The 23,664-nt window shown below is 49.2% G+C and overlaps 2 protein-coding genes across 9 annotated transcripts; one reads left to right on the forward strand and one right to left on the reverse strand.

Annotated features, from left to right (window-relative positions):
* Positions 1-294: 294 nt before the first annotated feature.
* Positions 295-4,888, reverse strand: ticam1 (toll-like receptor adaptor molecule 1). 5 transcript variants are annotated; one of them, XM_035412141.1, is made up of 3 exons: positions 4,526-4,888; positions 2,752-3,813; positions 295-2,610 (listed from the first exon to the last, which is right to left on the reverse strand). In XM_035412141.1, exons 2-3 carry the CDS (start codon positions 3,635-3,637, stop codon positions 1,352-1,354), a joined length of 2,145 nt encoding a protein of 714 aa, XP_035268032.1. In that variant the 5' UTR covers positions 3,638-3,813; positions 4,526-4,888; the 3' UTR covers positions 295-1,351. The 5 variants fall into 5 exon arrangements, with proteins under 5 accessions (XP_035268032.1, XP_035268028.1, XP_035268030.1 ...); XM_035412137.1 differs by having other exon boundaries at positions 295-3,813; XM_035412139.1 differs by lacking the exon at positions 4,526-4,888 and adding an exon at positions 4,328-4,510 and having other exon boundaries at positions 295-3,813.
* A 2,111-nt stretch (positions 4,889-6,999) lies between these two features.
* LOC118224789 (E3 ubiquitin-protein ligase UHRF1-like) lies at positions 7,000-23,091 on the forward strand. 4 transcript variants are annotated; one of them, XM_035412497.1, is made up of 17 exons: positions 7,000-7,131; positions 9,036-9,199; positions 9,534-9,800; positions 10,383-10,540; positions 11,033-11,248; positions 12,633-12,748; positions 13,961-14,147; positions 15,734-15,857; positions 16,139-16,246; positions 16,511-16,615; positions 18,181-18,287; positions 19,310-19,472; positions 19,654-19,791; positions 20,089-20,209; positions 20,793-20,944; positions 21,129-21,227; positions 21,557-23,091. In XM_035412497.1, exons 2-17 carry the CDS (start codon positions 9,047-9,049, stop codon positions 21,701-21,703), a joined length of 2,361 nt encoding a protein of 786 aa, XP_035268388.1. In that variant the 5' UTR covers positions 7,000-7,131; positions 9,036-9,046; the 3' UTR covers positions 21,704-23,091. The 4 variants fall into 4 exon arrangements, with proteins under 4 accessions (XP_035268388.1, XP_035268391.1, XP_035268390.1 ...); XM_035412500.1 differs by having other exon boundaries at positions 20,089-20,205; positions 20,795-20,944; XM_035412499.1 differs by lacking the exon at positions 7,000-7,131 and adding an exon at positions 7,655-8,187.
* The last annotated feature ends 573 nt before the right edge of the window (positions 23,092-23,664 follow it).

Raw genomic sequence — 23,664 nt, forward strand, 5'->3', positions numbered from 1 at the left:
GAGTCCACGCTTTGTTTGCGGTCGTCCGCGGGCGTTCCTGAAACGCGATGCGGAAATGTGACCGTGTCACATTTTGAGCTCTTAAAGGGGCTCGTATAAATAGCCTTCGATTAGCGTCAGCGAGGGCACTGTCGCTTCTCTGGTGTTTTACTGCCTCTATATTAGGAAGCTTCTATGTACAGTAAGCCGGTTACTGGAAGCCAACCTACAGTGAGGTCAAACTGCATCTGCTGGTGTCAGCCTGCTGGTGAGTGCGAGGGGAACAGGTCGGTAAATCCAGTCACGCAAAACATGTTTTTTTTCCCAGCCACGTTTATTTTAGGGGGGGTATTAATACAACAAATTCTTTTTCAAGAAATGAATCATTTCGCACAAATCATCTGAATGATCCTATTCTAAAGCCGAACTTTGTCAGACATTATTTTTGTTCAGGGTGAAATAATTGCTCAGCTGGCCTGTTCGATACCTTTATAAATTATTACACAAATATTATACAAATATACACCGTATTGTAGGTTTCATTTCAGGTTCAGTTCCATTTTTTGATTGGCCCAACACCAAACAACTGATTTGTCCTGTTGTACAATTTTTTAAATATGATTTATCTAACCGCGTCAGAAATCGGACTGCGCATATAATAACTTTCAAATCATTGTCAACTAATGCAATTGACATTGGTTCATCAAACAGAGGTGCTCGTCTAGTTGACTTCAAATGCACAATATGACAGAATGACCTGGTCTGTATCACAAGCGCTTCTGTTTCCAATTTAAAATACAATAAAATTCCAAAAATGTTCCTTTTTTTTAATTTTTTTTAACACTAGTAAATCTCCAGGTCCATAACATCGCCTTTAAGAATTTGACAACTACACTGCATTTAAAGGAATGCATTTAATCAAGATTGACACCTCAGAAAAATGCAATCGCACTTGTAGAAATCACCATTCAATCACCGTCAATTTACACACAAAACTTCCCAAATGCCTAAAAGCAAATATACAACAGAATTTTCTATATAAAATCAACTCTGTTAGAGTACATTTGGTCCATACAGTGCTGTGTTTCTCAGTACCTTATAAGCTACTTAAGGAAATGTTGAACAGTGTCATTTACACAAGCACATATATGGGTGCCACATATATAAAGAATAGCAGTCCTATGGTATGAGATTTTTAAAAATGAGAACACCTGCGACACCCCCCCCCCCCAATCATTTTAAGCTGTGGCTTTTCTAGCAAAACGGAAGTAAAATCAAAAAAAAAAACCCCCCAAAAAAACCCAGACCCTCCGGACTGAAACAATGAGAACATGGACTAAAACAGACTCTCTGTGGGGGGTGGGGGCTCCTGTCAGGTTGACTCCTGTTCCTCTCCTTTGGCACCTTCCTCCCGTTTCTTGCCTCTGGGACCTTCCTCCCATTCCTCTCCTCCGGGACCTTCCCACCCCCCCTCCCTCGGAGGTCTCTCCCCCCCCGTCCCGACCGTCATCTGGGAGTCGTTCCCGATCATGACGTAGCTGGCGTTCGCGATGTGGATGTTGGGGCGCCGGTCGGACGGCGCCAGGGGCACGGGGTACCAGGGGCCGTGTGCGCCGGGCTGGGCGCCGAGCAGGGCCTCGTAATGTTCCAGCATCCTCTGCTGGTCCGACAGCAGGCGGCCGAGCCGCAGGCGGTCCTGCAGGAGCTCGGTCCCGCGCAGCAGCTCCGCGCTCCGCTCGTTGTCCTCCCGCGCCCGCCGCTCCCTCCGCCGCTGCGCCCGGATCCGCCGCTCCTGGCGCCACACGCTCCGCTGCCGGGCGATCCGGTCCGGCGCCATGGCCTTCCGGGCCTTGCGGTCGAAGCCGCGCCCGCCCTCCTCCAGCGGGACGAAGATGCGCAGGCTGGCGGGCAGGCGCTCGCGGGGCAGGCGGTTCTCGCTGGGCAGCAGCGGGATGACGGTGTTGGACTTGTGCCGCTTCTCCAGGGAGCTCATGAGGGCGCAGTTGGACTCGAACTCCAGCATGCGCGGGTTGAAGTTGCGCGACAGCAGCAGCAGGGTGAAGGCCGAGTTGTTGATGGCGTCGTCCACGCAGCTGAGCCGGTGCTTCCCGGGGACGGCGAAGTCCTCGTTGAAAGTGGCGCCCGGGCCGACGACCAGGGCCTCCAGCCTCTCCTGCAGCCGCCCCGCCAGCTCCTCGTCCGCCGGGGAGTGCAAGATCACAAAGGAGAAGAACTCCTCCTCCTCCTCCTCCTCCTCCCCCTCCTTGTCCTCGCCCTTTTCCCGCTCCTCCTGTTTCGGGCGCGCTTCCGGGCTCTCGGGTTTACGGTCCCCGCTGAGGGAGGCTGAAGCTGACGGCGGGGTCGCCGCGGTTTCCACGGCTCCCGCCGAGCGGCCGCCCCGCCCGGGCGCGGCTCTGGCCTCGGCGCTCTCGGGCGCGTAGGCCCGGCCGCTTCCCGCGGTCTCTGGGGGGCGCTGTCGCGGCGGGCCGCACCCCGCCGGGGCCACGGACGGGCTCGCGCTCTCGCTCGGTTTCTCCACCAGGGGGCGACACAGAGCACTGCCGTCCGGAACGTCGGCGCGGTCGGGAGGGAGCCCGGGGGTGGCCTTGTCCCCCGGGCCGCTGCGGGCCCCTCCGCAGGTCAGCGTGCGTTCCCGCCACTCCTCGCTCGGTTTCTCCACCAGGGGGCGACGCTGAGCACTGCGCTCCGGAGCGTAAGCTCGTTCGGGAGAGAGGCCAGGGGTGGCCTCGTCCCCCGGGCCGCTGCGGGCCCCTCCGCAGGTCAGCGTGCGTTCCCGCCGCTCCTCGCTCGGGCTGACCCGCGGAGACGGCGTTTCGGGGTCCTGCACGTCCCGCAGAGCGCTGCGCACCTCGTACAGCGCGGTGGGGGACGCGCTCACCTCCAGGTGACTGGGGTAGGACACCAAGCCCGAGTGGACGGTTCGGAGGGAGGACGGGGGGCTGCTGGCGCCCTCCGTCCCGGATGGGGCGCTGTCCCGGCTGCCTCGTATCCAAACGGCCGCGGTGCCCCCGCCGGACCCCCTGCTCCCCGGGGGGGCGTGCGGGAACGCCCCCGCGCCGGACCGTAGTGTTTCTCCGTCCTGACAGGAAGAGGCCCCCCCGGACGCAGCTCCGAACTCCCAGCCGCAGGCCTCCCTGGCCTCTTCCGTTAACCTCGCCAGCGTTCCGCGCCCCTCCCCGTTTCCGGTTTGGCGGGAGCACGCCCGGAGCGCCGCCCGGTAAGCCCGGTCCCGCCGTGACTCAAGGCACAGCTTCTCGTCGGCCAGCAGCCAGAAGATCCGCGCCAGCTCGACGGCGGAGTCTGCCCCGGGCTCCTGCGGCGAACCTCCGCCCCTCTGCGCGGCCTCGGGGCCCCGCCCGCGACTCTCGAGCGTTTCGGCCAGACGCCGAGCCACCCCGGTGTCCCCCAGCGCCCGGAGCTTGGCGAGCGCCTCGGCCTCGTTCCCCAGACCCATCAGGGACATGGCGTGCACGAGCTCCTCCGTCCGGCTGCGCCCGAGTTTGAAATTGAGGCTGAGCAGCCTCTCCCTGGGAGCGAGGGAGAGAAGGCGAAACGCGTCCTCCAGCGCGATCCCTGCCTCGTCTTCCCCCACCGTCTGCGGTTTCCCCTCCGTAGCTTCTCTCTCCCGCTCGGACATCCTGTTCTGATCTCGCAGAAGAGGCCCGTATGCTCAGACCACATGGTTGTAAAAGGCAACAACAAAAAAAAAAATTAGCCTTTACAAGCGCATGCTTTTCAAACGAAACGAAATTTCTAACCAGCTATCTTCCACTTCAGGCTTCATGATTTTCCCTTCCCCAGCAACCAGAGCGTCTGAAAAGACAAGGGGACAAACAATATAAGGGAGACGCAATACAAACCACTGCTATCACAGCAACGAGATATCTTAAAAAGTTACAACGGACAACCTTTCCCCCCCCTATATCTGGCCAGCTTTTTGCGATATTTGAGATATGAGCACTTGCTCCTATGACTAATCTACTTATGACGTACCAATATTAGATTTACACGGCTTCAAACAAGGGGTTCGATTAGAATAACCACAATCAAAGTAAACTCTGAAAGTACTAATACGTGGGAATTTAAATTACCCGTTACTAGACAGTGGAATCGTTTAAAGCACGTGCCAATCCGTTCAGTTATAAAACGTATCAGTCGTACAGCCACATCTGCGACTTCAATACTATTTAAAATGATCAAATCACGTTGACTGCCTGTCCTTAATCTACTGCACACACCGCTAATGGCAAAAAAACTGCATTGACAAAGACGCATTCCACACTGTACGCGTTCTGACACACATCGAAAGACCTGAAAACTGACTCACAGCTGTTAAGAAACGACTGGAAGAACTGCGCACCTGCAGTTAAAACCACTTTCCTTTTTAAAAAAAATTTGTTGATTCACATTTTCATAAGTAGGCCTAAACAGCAAAATGCCTGTCACGGCGACATCCTGCACTTAATTTCCCTATGCACTGGCCCAAAAAAAAAACAGCCGATATTCATTCAAACTGCAAACTTACCATACAGTAGGAAGAAATAATCCTACAGCTGAGAAAGCGGAAATGATCCACTACATGTTACGACACGGAGGGCAAAGAATAATTCGCTCCCGGAAGTTCCACCAGACGCAAGCATTCCTTTCAAACTTCTATTTTTTTCTCTTGTTTTAACCATTATGGCAGAGTTGGATTTACTTTAGTTTCACAAGGAGATGGTAGAAAGACATCGCAATGTTTCCGTTCAAAACAATTACAATCCTAGTGATTCATTTAGCTTCATTAGAAGTCTCAACTGACATTTGTTTAAACTTTAGAGGTTGCTAGCAACACGTGCAGTAACAAAGTTCAGTTTTCACTTTTGATGAAGTTTCGTGCCCACAGTAGATGGCAGTAGAGACCGCGTTAGTGTTACATTATCCTTGTGGCCATTACAGAATAATGCTGTCAATTAAAAAAAAAAACGAATAGACGACTATTGCTTGTACTTAGTCCAACTAGCTATATTTCGCATCCTGGCGCACGTAGACTCGATGGTTTTCCACCACAAATGCAGAATACGAATATGCCAGTCATGTTCTTGGGGGATCCGGTCCAAAAACCTTTTCTGGAACGAAGGGTGCAAAGTAAATAAATCCCTAAAATGTAATTCAAAAAATAAAAATAAAATGCTAAGCTGTAGAATATAATTTTTTAAAACTTTATTTTATTTTTTAAATAGTCCTGTCCATCAGCTTATTTCGTGTGTATCACAAGTAAGGTCTATGCAATAAGTATATTAAGTACATAAGAAGTTTTATGGTAGTATTTCCATTTATTATATATTGCAGAAGAATCTGTTTGTGTGAGTGTGTATGCTGCTACCTCATGGAGACAGGTGGCTGATATTGGAGATTGGAGGAGGAGGAGGAGGAGGAGGAGGAGGAGCAAATGAACCCTTTAAAGAGCAAGGTGAATATGCATGTTAGAATGTTCTTAACCGAACATTCTAATGCCGATGTAACAATCACCACTGGTAATCGAAGGCAACGGAGGATGCAAGAAAAAAAAAAAGAAGGTATAAAACAACAATAAGGGCGATGTGGAAAATATCTGGCAAAATGATGTCATAAATTAAGAAATTGTATTTTTTTAAAATTACTTGTTTACATATGTCATACATATTGTCAGCATCATAAGAGACCCTTTTGAACTGAAATGTTGCCGCTCCCTTCTGCCTGAACATCTGTGTGGCTTCTGAAGGAAAGGAGGTGACTCACGATAGAATCATCACAGTCGCCCCCCTACTACCAAACGGGGGCGGGAGAACCACCTACGGATCGAGTTTCCTGTTTGTGAGCGGGGAGCACAATGAATGGAACAGAGGGATTGGGGTTAAAGGTCATATGACAGCATGGGTAATAGCTGTGGTATGATTCAGGAAATGGTTAGGCCATTACTTGGAAGGCAAAGGAAAAAAAGTTGGAGGGGGGGGGGGGGGGGGGGGAGAGAATAAGAGTGGATAGCCCAAAAACGAGTGTTCAACTAGACTCAAATAATTGTCTGGCTAATGTGGTATTAACAATGCAGTTAATGTATGTACAAATGCAGACAAATCAATGTAGCTTGTGATTATTTTTTTCCTTCATCCAAAAAATCATTAAAAAAAAAAACAACACAAGTAATAAAGAATTGTAATATATTTTAATTAACCCCATATTCACAGTTGCTTGTTCTCATACAATGTTCACAAAGTGAATTCATACTTGGTCCACTTCCTTTTGAAATGCTCCTCACAGGACCACAATAATTTCAATTTGACGAGAGGAACGCAAAATCAGACCCGACGTTATAACTTTCTCCTGTACTCATTGGCCAAAACATCCCTGTGGTGTGGGGACAGTGGAATGAAGGCGCTGCGGCAGTTAGATCAAATGTATTTCATCTATTGTGACGCAGCGCATAAGATATGTATTGTCTTCTGTGGGGTGGAGGCGGGGTTACCCATTTTCTGAAGCGTCTTGGCAAAGAGTTCTCCCGCCAAACGCTACAGCTGCAGCTCTATGCAAAACAGGGAACCGCGCCACAAACAGTTTCACGGCCTAATGGCGCAACATTCCATGATCATACATCCTATCACATCGCACAGGGTGCAACAATGGAGTGCGTCTTCAAACTTTATTCTGTTACTGGTTTTATTATGAACAAATATAAGTACCACTGTTCTCTTCATTTGCATAACGCTAACTAAATGTACAACCATTCAGCCGCATTTCCCCCTCGGACAGCGACAATGGGCTTCATGTTCTTTGCAACTGCGGCCCCGGTGCCACAAATTTGCATATTCTCGCGGCAAGTTATTGGGGGGGCGGGGCCAACTTTAAGGCGCGAGACCAAACTTTCGCGCGCTGAGCTGAGGCTCCAGTCGCTGTGCTGAAAGACACTTTCAGTAACCTATCGCAACTAACAATGGGAGACTTTTCAACCAATGGGAATGCGAAGTGGATTTTGTAGGCGGGGCAACATGTGGTTGAAGAATCTCATTGATTGAAGTCACTGGAGTTTAGTGTTAAAATAACTTGCAGTGTGGAGTCAACTTTTAGAACGACAATTTTTAAAGTTTTGTTTGTTTTTTTGGAAGGGGGACACAGGTAATGACTGATTTACAATTACTATAGCTTTCTGACAGCTATCTTGCTTCATTGAAGTAAATTCAACAACAACCTTTTAGCTACTGATCATTAGTTACGTTTTGATAGTGCTTGTTTATCAAGGAACTTTTCACAGTTACTGCATACAGTAACTCGGTAGCTAACTGCACTCTTTATGTTTTATCTAGCGAAGGAACGCATTGCTATATTGTCTAACTGCCTGTCAGTGTCATTTTGAGGAACCAGCCAAAGTTGAGAGAGTAACATTGACGTAACGTTTTTAGACAAAGCAACTTTGCTAAGTGTAATGTATTTGTGTTGTTCAGTTGGGCAGCTAGCACAACCTCTTCCCAGGCTATGGCTTTTAAACGTTACGTTTCTGTTCGATGGTCGGCTATCTAGACGGAACAGGGCATAGCCGTAAAAGATAAGACGCACCAGCTAGCCGGTTCCAGCCAATGGAGAGTGTTTGTGCGAACAGGAAACTTCTATTTTTTTTTGGCAGACTTTGTGTAACTTGGCTTCAAAACAAGATCAGTGCCGTATGTGTTTCTGAAATTGAAGTCTTATTGATTTGGAACGAGTATGGACTAGTGTCCAACCAAACCCAATATTTCGCTTTATTGATCAAATCGAATAAGGCGTATGTTAAGGCATGTGCCAAAATCTGTTGCTAAGCTATCTTAGTTGGCCGTCTTTAATTGCGCTTGAAGTCAGCGTGGCAACTTTAAGTGCAGTCGCTAGCCTGGAATTGGTTTCGATTTTATTGTTGGGAGTTTTATCTTCCTGCCGGTCATTGCACGCAGCACTTCCAACGTAACCGCCTGCGTATTTTAATAGTGACCACAGTGGGTTTCAGTCCCATTATGACCAAATGCAAATACTCGGCGGGGTGCTATCCGTTGCCTGAAATGGGGGTGTTTTTGTTTACTGCCACTGTTGTCTCTACGGCCAACGGTGCCAGTAAACTGGCCCATTCTACGGACACATGTGTGTGTTTTCTGTAATTGAAAGGTTACGTGGCCTCTTTGACTTGGACATTCTCCTGTGATGCCGGTATTCTTACCGCCTCGTTACATTGCACGTTTGCTTGCAATCACCAGATAACATTGGCAGTAATCTATAAAACGCGTAATTTATAACGCGTAAAAGGGTGGACGTTACATTTACGCCGTAGCTAGCGTGTATCGCTAGTAGTGTTGGCAGACGTGAGGAATGCACTGCCTACTACATGTCGTCCGGCGGTGTCGCCGCTGTGGGGGTCTGGCGTTTTTGCGGTGGGGGTGGGGGTGGTGAAGGCAGCTATAAGGAAATAACAAAATGGCCATTCCGTCGTGTCACACAGTAATAAAATAAACCCTGCTCGTAATTACTGGTCTTTGTCAGCTCTCGGCATTGGCTGAGACCATTATGTTCTCAAACTGACGTCAGGAGTTTTGAAAGTTTGAAGTTTTAATTTTAGCGTCTCTGTTCTGGGAACCTTTGCTGAGTGTCAGGAACATTTTTGTAAGTTGACTGTGACGAGGTGCTGCCTTTGTCCGTAGTGCAGAACACTGGAGAAGAAGAACATGCTCTCCTTGCTTTGTGTATCTGTGCTGTGAATGCAAATTGGGAAGCAGTTTATGTTTTTGGACTTAGATTTTTGGTTATTGCCCATATTGGATTCCAGGCTCAGGCCCCCTTAACTTTGCTTTGTGTTCCTATGGTAAGACCTGTGCTCAGTTTAGCCGGACTACCGCCATGGGTTGTGTCACTGATGACTCGTTACCCAAACCTCTTTCAGTAGGTTTTTTTTTTGTGTGCCTCTGGATAGGAGTGTCTGGTTATTGGAATGTTACTGTGTGTGTGTCCCCTCCCTGTGCGCTCAAACCTGAACTGCTGTGGCGTTGTCTGTGTAACGTAAGGGCCAGCAGCGATGTGGATTCAGGTGCGCACCATGGACGGGAAGGAGACCCACAGGATCGACTCCCTGTCCAAACTCACCAAGGTTGGGGAGCTGAGGCTCAAGGTGTCGGAGCTGTTTAAGGTGGAGCCAGAGCGCCAGAGGCTGTTCTACAGGGGCAAGCAGGTGGGGGCCCTGTGTGTGACGCTCTCAACTGACAGATCTTAATCTCGCACGTGTGTGTGTGTGTGTGTCTCTGCGTGTTTGTGTGTGTGTGACTCTGCGTGTGTATTTCTGTCTGTGGTTATCTGTGCATACAGGCGTCTGTGTGTGTGCTTCTGTGTGCATTTGTGTTTCTGTGTGTGCGTGCGTTTGTGCGTGCATGTGCATCTGTGTTTCTGTGTGTGTGTGTGTGAGAGCCTGTCTGCCTCAGTGTGCTTCTCTGAGTTTGTGCACCCCCACTTTTCAAAAGCACCTGTTGATGTTCGCCTGTCCCGTGCCGACCTCTCCCTGTCCCCAGCTGGAGGACGACCACACCTTGTTCGACTACAACGTGGGCCTGAATGACATCGTGCAGCTGCTGGTGAGGCAGGCTCCGCCCCCGCTCGCTCTCCCCGCCCGCAAGGACAAGGAGGCGGAGCTTTCGGACTCTGACTCCGGCTGCGGGTCGGGCCAGAGCGAGTCGGACAAGAGCTCCACCCACGGGGAGGCGGAGGGCCAGCTCCCCGGGACGTCGGCCCAGTCCGACCTGCCCGACCTCGTCGACCCCGGGTTCGGCCACTACAAGGTGCGGACGTGTGTGAACTGGGCAGCGCTGTGTTACGTAAGCGTGAAGGAGCTGGGCCTGTAACCCAAAGATAGATGAATGAATGAGTCATTGCATTCATATAGCACTTTTCCTGAACACTCAAAGTGCTTTACACCTCACCCACTACCAATGTGTAGCACCCACCTGGGTGATGCATGTCAGCCGTCATTGCGCCGGAATGCTCACCACACATTAGCTAAGGTGGAGAGGGAGAGAACGTTTTTTTTATCCAGTTAAATCAGGGGATGGTTAGGTGGCAAGTCTGCTGGGACTTTATCCAGAACACCGGGGAACCCCCTACTCTTTGCGACAAGTTTCGTAGAGTCTTTAATGACCACAGTGAGTCAGGGCCTCGATTTAACATCTCATCCGAAAGACAGCATCTCCTACATCAGTATCCCCATTACTGCACTGGGGCACTGCAGAGGTTGCAGGTTTGATTCCTAGGTGGGGCACTGCCATTGTACTCTTGAGCAAGGTGCTAAACCTGAATTGCTTCAGTATATATCCAGCTGTATGAATGGATACTATGTTTGTTTGTTTTTGTTTTTCCTCTGTCAGATAAATGAGTTTGTGGATGCCCGGGACTTGAACATGGGCGCTTGGTTCGAGGCCCAGATCGTCAAGGTAACGAAGGAGATCGAGCCCCCCGGAGAGGCGGAGGGCGTGGCCTCTCGTTCCGACGAGGAGGCGGTTTTCTACCACGTCAAATACGAAAAGTGAGACCCGCTCCTGTCTTCATTTCAGGAATGAACTGCCGTTATTGTGTGATTCCCGTAGCTGCTGGCTCGTCTGCTGGTTCTGCTGCCGCAGGAGAACACAGCACTGTGGAGCAGCAGGAAGAATTGCGCTTCAAGCAGGCGAAAGTGCCTTGTTTATTAACCCTTACTTTGAAGAGTAGGGTTTTTTGGAATTATTATTATTTTTAAAAATTCTAAGCCAGTGTTCTAGAACTCCGTCTCTTTCAGTCACCTGCAGTGACTGTGACATCAGCATTAGAATGCTCAGTCCAGAACATTCCAATCACGTGTTTGTGACCCCACTCCTCTAAAGAGGGTTAAGTGCAGTGGTTGGTGTGTGCGTGTGTGTTCTCATCTGCTAGGGGTATTTGATTCGCTGGTGGTTGGGGTTTGGGGTTCGTGTTGGGTTCTCGCCCCTGGTTCTCGCGGTTCTTGCGGTTCTCACCCCCGGTTCTTCTGGCGCTCTCCCAGCTACCCGGAGAACGGCGTGGTGCGGCTGCGGGGGAAGGACGTGCGCCCCCGCGCCCGCACGGTGTACCAGTGGCACCAGCTGGAGGAGGGCATGGTGGTGATGCTCAACTACAACCCCGACGAGCCCAAGGAGAGGGGCTACTGGTACGACGCCCAGATCCAGAGGAAGAGAGAGACTCGCACCCTGAGGGAGATCTACGCCAGGATACTGCTCGGGTACCTCTCTCTCTCTCTCCCTCTCCCTCTCCCTCTCCCTCTCCCTCTCCCTCTCCCTCTCCCTCTCCCTCTCCCTCTCCCTCTCCCTCTCCCTCTCCCTCTCTCTCTCTCTCTCTCTCTCTCTATCTCTCTCTCTCTCTCTCTCACTCTCTCTCGCTCTCTCTCTCTCTCACACACACACTCACTCACTCTCACTCTCTCTGACTCTCACTCTCACTCTCACTCTCTCTGACTCTCACTCTCTCTCTCTCTCTCTCTTTCACGTACTCACTCACTTTCTCACTTTCGCTCTCACTTTCTCGCTCTCGCTCTCTCTCTCTTTCTCTTTCACGTACTCACTCACTTTCTCTCTCGCGCTCGCTCTCTCTCTCTCTCTCTCTCTCTCTCTCTCACACTCACTCTCTCTGACTCTCTCTCTCTCTCTCTCTTTCACGTACTCTCACTTTCGCTCTCACTTTCTCGCTCTCGCTCTCTCTCTCTCTCTTTCACGTACTCACTCACTCACTTTCTCTCTCGCCCTCGCTTTCGCTCTCACTCACTCTCACTCTCTCTCTCTTTCACGTACTCACTCACTTTCTCTCTCGCCCTCGCTCTCGCTCTCACTCACTCTCTCTCTTTCTCTTTCACGTACTCACTCACTTTCTCTCTTGCTCTCGCTCTTGCTCTCACTCACTCACTTTCTCTCTCACTCTCACTCTCGCTCTCGCTCTCGCTCTCGCTCTCGCTCTCGCTCTCGCTCTCACTCTCACTCTGTCTCGCTCACTCACTCACCTGCATACATGTATACTGGGTGTCTGTTAAATAGTTAAGCTGCTTTCATTAGTAATACTCAGTCTGCTGCCTCCCTCGTGCTGTTCCTAACCGTGCTGCGCGTAGAGCACGGGGGCCCTGGTGTGTCTCGCCCCTCCAGCAGGGGGCAGGGCGTGTGCCGGTGCTGACCCCCCACCCTGCTTGTGCTGTTTCTAACCGTGCTGCGCGTAGAGCACGGGGGCGCTGGTGTGTCTCGCCCCTCCAGCAGGGGGCAGGGCGTGTGCCGGTGCTGACCCCCCACCCTGCTTGTGCTGTTTCTAACCGTGCTGCGCGTAGAGCACGGGGGCGCCGGTGTGTCTCGCCCCTCCAGCAGGGGGCAGGGCGTGTGCCGGTGCTGACCCCCCCCACCCTGCTTGTGCTGTTTCTAACCGTGCTGCGCGTAGAGCACGGGGGCGCTGGTGTGTCTCGTCCCTCCAGCAGGGGGCAGGGCGTGTGCGGGTGCTGACCCCCCACCCTGCTTGTGCTGTTTCTAACCGTGCTGCGCGTAGAGCACGGGGGCGCTGGTGTGTCTCGCCCCTCCAGCAGGGGGCAGGGCGTGTGCCGGTTCTGACCCCCCACCCTGCTTGCGTTGCAGAGACGCGGGGGACTCCCTGAATGACTGCCGCATCGCGTTCACCACGGAGATATACAAGATCGAGGAGCCGGGCAGCGCCGAGGATTCTGGGACGGCGTCGGAGAGCCCGCTGAAAAGTAACAAACTGCCGACCCCCCCCCCCCCCCCCCACAAAACGTACATGAAAATGAACGACTACACATGCAGGGTTTACTTTATTGTGATTGCTGGCCTGTTCTTGTAGTGATAAGGACCTTCACAAAAGAGCAGATTTAACTTCAGAATAGTCCCCAGTTCTTAAAAAAAAAAAAAAAAAAAAAATTATTTTTTTAATCATCATCGTTATTTTTTTTTACCCCTTGCTGAACTTTGTGTTCTTATGTAATGGATTTGAGGTTGACTAGCTTTATTAGCATGGCTTACATATTAATCTACCCAAGTCTACCCTCATTCCTGACAAATAAAACTGATAAAATCTTGCTACAATGTTAAGGCAAGTTGAATATTCCCGAATATGTAATTCAGCCAGGCTTCCAGTTTGGAAGTGTATATCTTTTTTTTAAAGACCTATTTAAGGTCGAGCAGTTAAATAATTTTCCTAAAGATAATTTAGTGGGATTGTACATTGAGTAGCTGCAAGGTGAGCATGTTCACAGATGGTGTCTGATTCTGCGCTCACTGATGGTTGAGATTAAAGCTCCTGTTAATTATTCATATGAGCTCGTCCTTTAGAAAACAGAGCTGGAGGGCTAGCTTGCCCCAGTAGGTTTTTCCACGATGTTACGTGCTGGGTTTTACAAACCTAGAACCAATCCTAGAACATAGATAATGCACGGCCTGTGTGTGACGGGAGTGTGTGGTGTGAGTGAGTGTGTGTGTGTGTGTGTGTGTGTTTGTGGATGGTGTGAATGCGTGGCGTGTGTGTGAGTGCGTGGTGTGTGGGTACGTGTGTGTGTGTGTGTGTGTGTGTGTGTGAGAGAGTTGTGAGGGTATATGGTATGTGTGTGTTTGTGCATGGTGTGTGTGTGTGTGGTGTGGGTGCGGGTGTGTGTCTGTGTTTGTACATGGTGTGAGTGAGTGCATGGTGTGTGTGTGCATGGTGTGAGGGCACATGGTGTGAGTGTATGGCGTGTGTGTGTGTGCATGGTTTGAGTGAGTGCGTGTGTGTGTGTGCATGGTGTGAGGGCACATGGTGTGAGTGTATGGCGTGTGTGTGTGTGCATGGTGTGAGGGCACATGGTGTGAGTGTATGGCGTGTGTGTGTGTGCATGGTGTGAGTGTATGGCGTGTGTGCGTGTGTGTTTGGAGTAGCGTCCTGACGCCTGCGCCCCCCCCCGCCCCCCCTGCAGGGTCCAACGGGCCGGAGTGTAAGCACTGTAAGGACCACCCGCAGAAGGCCTGCCGCATGTGCAACTGCCGCGTGTGTGGCGTGAAGCAGGACCCCGACAAGCAGCTGCTGTGCGACGAGTGCGACATGGCCTTCCACATCTACTGCCTGGACCCGCCCCTGCCCGCCATCCCCGCCGACGAGGACTGGTCCGTACCCAGCGGGGCCCCCGGGGGGGGGGGGGGCTGTTGCCAGGTTACGTGGGGGGAGAAAGGCGGAGCTGGGCGGGTGCTGAGATTTTGGAGAGTTTCTGTGTCTGTATCTGTATCTGTACCGTATGTGTCGTTTTGTGTCGACTGTGTTTATTTCACGTGCTCTTGCCTGACGCCTCTTGGCCCAGGTCATCGTTGCAAGTGAGAATTGGTTCTCAACTGATTTCACCCGGTTAAGTAAAGGTCGAATAAAAAATAAATACATTTGGTTCCCTTCCCAGAATCCTCCGGGGGGGGCGCTCTCCTGCGCGGTCTGAGGCGCCCCGTACCGGGGGGCTTATTAACGGGGGTGTAATGGGGCACCTCTGAAAGCTGGGGAGGTGATTAGTAAATTAAATTGAACCCACCCGGGTAATGAGGCCGCGGAGGGGAGCTCAGAGCAGCACCGCGCTGAGGCCCTCCAGTGCCCTGGCTCGCCTGCCTGTCTCTAACGGGCGTGGCTCTTACCCTCCTGCGATTCGTCAGCGTTACAGGAACTTTAGGCCTTTTTAAAGACCTTTTCCCTTTTATTAAGCACGGTTGTGACTCAGTACCAGACCGTGGGGTCCATCCACACACTAGAACAGTGTGTTTATTTTTTTAAAACAAGATTAGCCACCCAGCAGCCCTATATAAAGACATTCAAGTGGTCCTACTAATGATTTGAGTGTGTTTTGAACTAATGTTTTACCCCGAGCCAGGACTGCGTTCTTAATTGTTGACTGGCCTTTTGGTCAGCTTCTCATTTGAAGACCATTATCAAATGTGGCATTACGTTTTTGCGCTGCCAGTGGAACTAATGAACCCGGAGATTTCGGTTTGCGCTGGCTTGTTAATTCGATCCTAACGTAGGACGGAGGAAATGACTTATTAGCATGAATGTGGTTACATTCATTTGAAAACTATGTAACGGTAGCTTTTTTTCTTCTTGCTCTCTGTTGCCCTCTTGTGGGCATCTCTAAAATCCTTTTTTTTATTTATTTATTTTTTTAAGCGCACACATTATTAGCCATGTGACTCATTTCGCATTGTAACTAGGTATTGTGGGCAGTGATACTGAAACTTTCTATTTCTGTTTGTGGAAAACCAGTTATAGTTAATATGACAGCACCAACCTTAAAGCCTGATTGATACTTCGTCACACAACGTTTTGCATTTGTACCGCTGCGAAGGTCTCTGATGAGGGTTATGTTGTCTCTATGGTAACAATACGCCAAACTCCTGACAGTTTGCTTGACAGCTTAATGTCGTATTTCTGAAAATATGGCAGCGCTCGGTGAATTAACCTGTATCCATGACAACAAATTTCAGCGTTTCATCTGGCTGTCCAATCAGCACTGCGCGACAAAGTATGAAGTTCTGCGACATTAAAATTCATTTTTCTGTTGAAAATACGTTATTTTCGTCATGCGAAACTTGTCACGAGGGTGTGCGACGAAGTATAAACGACACTCACTCCAGGTTTTATGAGCTAGTTTATCGCGGCTCGTGTTTAGCGAACGTTTCCCTCGGTGTGATGGCCGCCGTGGTTTGGGCCGCTGCAGGTACTGCCCCGAGTGCAGGAATGACGTGAGCGAGGTGGTCTTGGCCGGGGAGATGCTGAAGGAGAGCAAGAAGAAAGCCAAGATGGCGTCCGCGAGCTCGTCCAGCCAGAGGGACTGGGGGAAGGTAAGCCAGAGGACGTCGGTTTTATTCCTGCCCCCCCCCCCCCTTTCTTTTCGTCTTGGCCTTGGTGCAGAAAGAAAGGAGGATTGAAGAGGTCTTGCATCCTGCCTTGTGTCTCTGTGGTCCAAATGGAGAGTGCATCTTATTCAGATGGGGGAGATAATTCAGTTCAATCGCACACCATTCTGCCTTCTGCCCGTGGGTGAGACCTTTAGGGTCTGTGAATCGGTGTGTCCCGATTGGCGGGTGGCGATGTCCTGTTACGATGTCATTTCCTCTCCCAGGGCATGGCGTGTGTGGGCCGCACGAAGCAGTGCACCATCGTCCCGTCCAACCACCACGGCCCCGTTCCCGGCGTTCCCGTGGGAACGCTGTGGAAGTTCCGCGTGCAGGTAACCGTCTGATTCACAGCCAGGGAACGCAAACATTTCAGATCCGGTCAAATTCCCAGGAAATAAGTTCGGCTTTTTTTTTTTTTTTTTGCATAGTGGAAATGCATGGTTAAAGCTCTGATGGAAAACTGATGCAGTACGCAGGCACTCTGTGTTTCTACGTAGTGATCTCACGTGTCTGTGTGTGTGCATGCTTGTGTGCGTGTGTGCGTGTGTGCGTGTGCGTGTGCGTGTGCGTGTGCGTGTGCGTGTGTGTGTGTGCAGGTCAGCGAGTCGGGGGTGCACAGGCCCCACGTGGCTGGGATCCATGGGCGGAGCAGCGAAGGGGCGTACTCCCTGGTGCTGGCGGGGGGGTACGAGGACGACGTGGTGAGCGCCAAAATCTCCTGCACTACAGCAGGTCCTTCTGCATACAGCACAGAACTGCTACACTACAGCAGGTCCTTCTGCATACAGCACAGAACTGCTACATTACAGCAGGTCCTTCTCCTGCATACAGCACAGAACTGCTACACTACAGCAGGTCCTTCTCCTGCATACAGCACAGAACTGCTACACTACAGCAGGTCCTTCTCCTGCATACAGCACAGAACTGCTACACTACAGCAGGTCCTTCTCCTGCATACAGCACAGAACTGCTACACTACCGCAGGTCCTTCTCCTGCATACAGCACAGAACTGCTACACTACAGCAGGTCCTTCTCCTGCATACAGCACAGAACTGCTACACTACCGCAGGTCCTTCTCCTACATACAGCACAGAACTGCCACATTACAGCAGGTCCTTCTCCTGCATACAGCGCAGAACTGCTACACTACAGCAGGTCCTTCTCCTGCATACAGCGCAGAACTGCTACACTACAGCAGGTCCTTCTCCTGCATACAGCACAGAACTGCTACACTACAGCAGGTCCTTCTCCTGCATACAGCGCAGAACTGCTACACTACAGCAGGTCCGCACAGAACTGCTACATTACAGCAGGTCCTTCTCCTACATACAGCACAGAACTGCTACACTACAGCAGGTCCTTCTCCTGCATACAGCACAGAACTGCTACACTACAGCAGGTCCTTCTCCTGCATACAGCGCAGAACTGCTACACTACAGCAGGTCCTGTTCCTGCATTTCACTACAGGCATTTAGCAGACAGTCTTATCCCGAGCGACCTTACGTAGCGTTTACCATTCCATCTGTTTATATACGGATATTTACTGGAGCGATGCAGGTAGATTAAGTACCCTGCTCAGGGGTACAACGGCAGTGTCCTAACGGGGAATCGAACCTGCGACCTTTAGGTTACAGGACCAGCTCCTTAGCCATTATACTACACTCCCCCCCCCAGTTCATACATTATATGCTGTAAGCGGACTCTGTTCTCCAGAGTGACCCCGCTTTATGAGGGCATGCTGGGAAATATCGCACCCCCCGAATGTCCAGTGGTGTGGTGATGGTAACTGTAGGATAACAGGATAACGGCTCTTGTTTGAGGCAGCGTGTTGTACATGCAACATTGGTAAAGCCCTGGTCAAAGCTCATGGTAAAACATGGTATATGAGATGTACTGGTCTGTAAGATGTGCCTGTATTTTTCCAATAATAAAATCAGCTAAATAATGAAACTATTTGTCAGCTGTAAAATACAGTCCTCTTCCACAGAATTGTCTTTTGTAGCAGACAAATTGCTGCACGTCTTGTAAAAGTAGAGGGCGCTCTTGTGCTATGGATAGGGCAACTCTAATTGTCGGTTCGAGCAAGCAATGGGTACCTGCTGCTATTGCGGTACGGCTGTTTCTAAGCAGCTAGTTTAACAATTTCAGTAATTAATTTAGCTATTTAGTCCTCTCGCTGGACTGATTAGCATTTCTGTCTGACTGCATTGTGTGTAAATAAACACTGAATCATACCTTTCCCCCCCCCCGCCCCCCCCCCCCTAGGATTATGGGAATGAGTTCACCTACACGGGCTCTGGTGGGCGGGACCTGTCGGGTAACAAGAGGACCGCTGAGCAGTCATGTGACCAGAAGCTGACCAATATGAACAGGTGAGGAGAATTAGAGGGGTTCCTAGTCCGTACATTTATCAAAATGCAGGGAAAAAAGCTCTTACAATGGCTGGCAGTGATTTTTGGAATGTGGTAAAAAATGACACTTGTCTGGCTATATAACTTTATTTTTCAGGGATAGACAACCTGAGTATTATTTTCAGGTCTTATTATTGTGACTGAAGGTAGGATTGCTCTACAATAATTTTGTCACAGAGGTTTAAAAACTTCAGAAGGACATGAGGTGTCTATTGTCCAAATTTCCCCCAACCCCCCAAATGCACCCTTGTATTAAACTTATCTAGAATACCCTGTTCTGTCTACTCTGCATTTTCTACCATGTTTTTCTTTCTTCTTCTGCAAGCCTTCTGTGGAGTTGTATTGGGATTTTGCTGTAGTGAGGGTAATGTTGTACACTGCTGTGTGGTGGAGGTGTACTGTGCTGTTGCTATAATGTAATGTTGTGCATGGTGCTGTGTGGCTGTATGTTGGAGTTGTACTGTGCTGTTGCTATAATGTAATGTTGTACATGGTGCTGTGTGGTGGAGTTGTACTGTGACGTTTCTATAGTGACGGTGATGCTGTACACCGTTCTGTGTGGTGGAGCTGTACTGTGATGTTGCTATAGTGACGGTGATGCTGTACACAGTGCTGTGCTGTTGCTATAGTGACGGTGATGCTGTACACTGTTCTGTGTGGTGGAGTTGTACTGTGATGTTGCTATAGTGATGGTGATGCTGTACACAGGGCTGTGCTGTTGCTATAGAGACGGTGATGCTATACGCCGTTCTGTGTGGTGGAGTTGTACTGTGACGTTTCTATAGTGACGGTGATGCTGTACACCGTTCTGTGTGGTGGAGTTGTACTGTGATGTTGCTATAGTGATGGTGATGCTGTACACTGTTCTGTGTGGTGGAGTTGTACTGTGATGTTGCTATAGTGATGGTGATGCTGTACACAGGGCTGTGCTGTTGCTATAGTGACGGTGATGCTGTACGCGGCTCTTTGGCTCCTCTCTGCAGGGCGCTGGCGCTGAACTGCAGCGCGCCGCTGAGTGAGAAGGACGGGGCCGAGGCGCGGAACTGGAAGGCTGGGAAGCCCGTCAGGGTGGTGCGCAGCTCCAAGGGCCGCAAGCACAGCAAGTACTGCCCCGAGGACGGGAACCGCTACGACGGCATCTACAAGGTGTGTGTGAGAGTGTGTGAGAGTGTGTGTGAGTGCGTGTGTGTGCGTGTGTGAGAGTGAGAGTGTGAGTGTGAGTGCGAGAGTGTGTGAGTGTGTGCGGTTTAAAGTGTGTCAAAAGCAGTTTATTTTTTGTTTGGCCTGCTCACAGGGTAATTGTTTTCCCCCCCTCCGATTGTCGCAGGTGGCGAAGTACTGGCCGGAGAAGGGCAAGTCTGGCTTCCTGGTGTGGCGGTACCTGCTGAAACGCAATGATGAGGAGCCCGCCCCCTGGACCCGGGAGGGGAAAGAGAGGGTCAAGAAACTGGGCCTTACTATGCAGGTAACGCTATCAGAAACTGGGCCTCACCGTGCAGGTGACGCTTTCAGAAACTGGGCCTCACCACGCAGGTGACGCTTTCAGAAACTGGGCCTCACCATGCAGGTTTAACACAGTGCCAACACACCAAAATAACTAACGGCTATACTTTAAGAAGGCTTCTACTTCTAGTTCATCTCATTTATGCTTCTTTTTAAAAAACATTTTCAGACAACTGTGTGCGCCTGTGATCTGGCCTGCAGGCAGCCGTTGTGGAAAGGCCCTACTGTAACTATCCGTGCTCTTCTGTCCCGTCCCCAGTATCCCGAGGGTTACCTGGAGGCGATCGCTGCGAAGGAGAAGGAGAAGGAGAACAAAGAGGAATCGGAGGCGGCGACGGATTCGCCCGCCAAGGGCAGCAGGAAGAGGAAGTCGCACACCGGTCAGTGAGCTCACGGTGACATCGTACTGAAATACCTCAGCCGTACGGCACAAGAGGCCGTGCTGTATCGCGCACGCAGTCATGGCTACGGGGGTGTTGCTAGGCAACGTGCCATGCCGCTTTTATAGAACGGTTACAATGTGTAGAGACAATTAGTTGATGACACAACATTATTTGTTTTGTAGTACTGTTTGTAAGTAGCTGTTTGTACACAGAACGGTGCTGTTTACAGACCAGCTGTTTGATTAATCGTTACTGTATCGGATTTACCATCACTGTAGAATGCGGTCACAGCCAATCAACAGCCTGGGATCAAACAACCCGTTATATCAGAATTAGAGAAATCCAATGCACACAAGACTGTAGTAATATTTACATTTGTACAGAGTCCAGTGGACTGTGCCTGAAAGGGTGGGGGGGGTTTGTCTCATGAGCTGGACTATGATAGTTGTTCCTTTTTTTTCATTTATTTGTAATTTTGTGTGAAACATTGTGGGCTACTGTGGGTATTGGTTTTTTTCCACCACCGTGTGGAGTCTTGCTTCTCAACTGCAAATGGCTGCATTGTGAACCGTTGCCCTAGAAACCGAGAAGCCCCCGCCAGCCAAGACCCCACCCAAGAAGACGAAGGTCGAGGCCTACAAGCTGACCCGAGAGCAGAAGGCCCTGATCAAGGGGGATGAGCTCAATAAGAAGCTGTGGGGCGAAGCCATGGAGTCTCTGAAGCTCGGCCCGGTGCGTACATCCCACAGAGATTCCCGCATTCTGGAACGCCTGCTGAAATGGGAACGCCTAACGTGCGAGGATTTGGGAATGTTTGTGTGTGGATTCTGTTTTGATTGTGATTCTGGGATTAGATGGTCATGTGACTTTGTGTTTGGGGTTTTTAAATTTTTTTTAATTTTTTTTAAACCTGCAGAGATTCCTGAACAAAGTTGAAGAGGTCTTCTTGTGTATCTGCTGCCAGGAAGTGGTGTATCAGCCAATCACCACAGAGTGCCAACACAATGTCTGCAGGGTGAGTGGGAAGTGTAGTTTTCACTGGAGTCCAAGGCACACATAACTTTGTATTCTCTGAAAAGACGTCAATAACGCCCTCAGTAGAATTTGTTTTTAAATGGTGTGAGGAACGGAGCCATTTAATCTCCAGTTATTTATGTTAATACCCGGGGTACTCTGATTTACTGTAGGACTAAACCTTGGGGTGCATCTTGGCACCTAAAGCCTTTCTCCTGTGGTTGTGCACGCTACACCACGGGCGCTAGCGGAACGAACTTCAGGATGCGAGGCCCCCTGGTGGTTGGAGTGTATAAAGGCGCTCTCGGTCTGGTTCTCGCCCTCTTGCAGGAATGCCTCCAGCGTTCGTTCAAGGCGGAAGTGTACACCTGCCCGGCCTGCAGGAGCGACCTGGGCAAGACCTACGCCATGAGCGTCAACAAGCCCCTGCAAGCCATTCTCAGCCAGTTCTTCCCTGGCTACAGCAATGGCCGATGATGGCTCTGCCATTTCCTTTGTAATTTGCTGCTGCATCCCGCACCCCCCCCCCCTCGCCATGGAAACTTGGATGGTAATACAGCAATACCATAGGAGAACAACTTTTACCATCAGGCTGTTCGATAGCTTTTGGCCTCCCTCCCTTTTTAGAAATTTTTTTTTCTTTTTTTTTTTTTTTTTTTGGAGGAGGGGTTATGTGAAGAACATTGTTGAGGCCTTTGGTCACAACATAGGTTTATAAAGGAATGATATGGGTCCTCTTTAAAATGAAGCCATGCATTTTCTCTCTTATTTTTTGGGGGGGGGGGGTGTTATATAGATTATCCCATTATTAGATAGGGTGTTATCCCTCTGTCTACTCTGAAGTCCAGGAGAATGTTCTGACAAAGACACTGGACACGTTTCCTGCTCAGAAGTAGTTTAACTAGTTGTTTCATTATAATTCACCAAATGTCCTGCACTTGTTCCCATAACCGATTGATCTGCCTGCAATAGGTATCCTGTTAAATGTGTCCATTAAAACTGGGAGCAAATGGGGTAGCAAGATTTTTAATTTTATAAATGTAACCGACTTTAGCTCTAAAGCAGGCAGTCATTGTTTTAAAAATTGTTGAAACTTAGTTATGGACATTTTGGGCCTTATTGTGTATTTTCTTTTTCCATGTTCTCATTAACTGCTGTATCGGTGCAGTTCCCTCTTGTTGTATTTGGGGGGGGAAATGTGGATAAAATTCATAACTTTTTTCCAAGAGCCTTAAAGCTCTTCAGCAGGTTATTATATTATAATAATTTTCTTTTTTTTTTTGAGCTTCTGGGGCCAAGGATGATCATGACTCTGGCGTTTAATACTGTTGCTAAACAGTAGCAATGGACTCGGCTGTAATCTGTTCATCATTTAAAAAATATTTTTATAGCCCATTGGGAAACTGATTTTAATTTTAAAATTTAATCTGATTAAAAAAAATTTTTTTTAAATTTTTTAAATTTTTTTTTTTTTTTTACAGTGCATATTTTTGAAAGAACTCTTGTCATTTTCACTTCATTCCCTGTTCAGTTCCCTACTCACGGTCACAAACACGAAGGCTGCTGGTGTTTTTTTTATTTTTACAATACCTCAAATGTTGCCATAAACAGACTGGAACTTTTGTATATTTTCATATTGTATATTTGTAGTATTAATTTTTGTTTTTTTATAGCTGTTTTATCTTATGTAGCTATGGTTTTATATAAATGTATATAAACTGCTTTTTAATTGCAGTAATGTTTCATCTATAATTGTCAGATAAACAAAGAATTGATAAAACTAAAATGAAAATTTAAACCATTTTTTGTATCATTGAGCTATACAATGCAATCCACAAGCCAATGTAATAAAGTTTGTATTAAACGTAGGACTATTCGATGTTCGTCTGATGTGCACAGATCAGTTCTAGTGGCTTCTGAGTTTTACGAACCATTTTTTACGAGAGGGTGGGAAAACGCAAACGAAGGGAATGCATTGCCACAGTATTTATATTTGAGGTGGGTTAAAAAATTAGAGGGAGAGGTTCTATACGAGTTATGGCAGAATGGGATAGGGCAGACCAATGAAACTTGGGTGACTTGGCTGTTTGTATCATTGAAGGTGCTGCTTCAAACAGTATGTGAATGGGCTTTGAGCTGATTCAGTAGTTAAAAATGAAATTTGTCAGATTTAGTCTATTGTGTATTAAGGTGTAACATAATTGTGATATCGGTGTGATACTTCTGATAGGGTGCTTGGTAAATATTTGAGATCTCGTGTCCATTGTCTTTAGAGAGTATGTTTCGTCATATGAACTATAGTCTGCTAGGTCATTATGGAGTGGGCTGTGTCTTGATACAATCTTGCTAGTTTCCAATGGCCGGAATTATAAATACGGTTAGAGACTCCATGGCATCTTGGAAGTTTGCAACGTTTCCATATAATTAACCCCCTTGAA

Source organism: Anguilla anguilla, chromosome 4 (assembly GCF_013347855.1).
Source record: "Anguilla anguilla isolate fAngAng1 chromosome 4, fAngAng1.pri, whole genome shotgun sequence".
NCBI lineage: Eukaryota > Metazoa > Chordata > Actinopteri > Anguilliformes > Anguillidae > Anguilla > Anguilla anguilla.

Bases quoted from the DNA above. Each gene is read 5' to 3' on its own strand.
- LOC118224789 (XM_035412497.1), top strand. From the start codon at position 9,047: ATGTGGATTCAGGTGCGCACCATGGACGGGAAGGAGACCCACAGGATC. The intron at 10,541-11,032 runs GTGAGACCCGCT...GCGCTCTCCCAG, and splicing joins TACCACGTCAAATACGAAAA to CTACCCGGAGAACGGCGTGG. The intron at 16,247-16,510 runs GTAACCGTCTGA...GTGTGTGTGCAG, and splicing joins TGTGGAAGTTCCGCGTGCAG to GTCAGCGAGTCGGGGGTGCA.
- ticam1 (XM_035412137.1), bottom strand. From the start codon at position 3,637: ATGTCCGAGCGGGAGAGAGAAGCTACGGAGGGGAAACCGCAGACGGTG.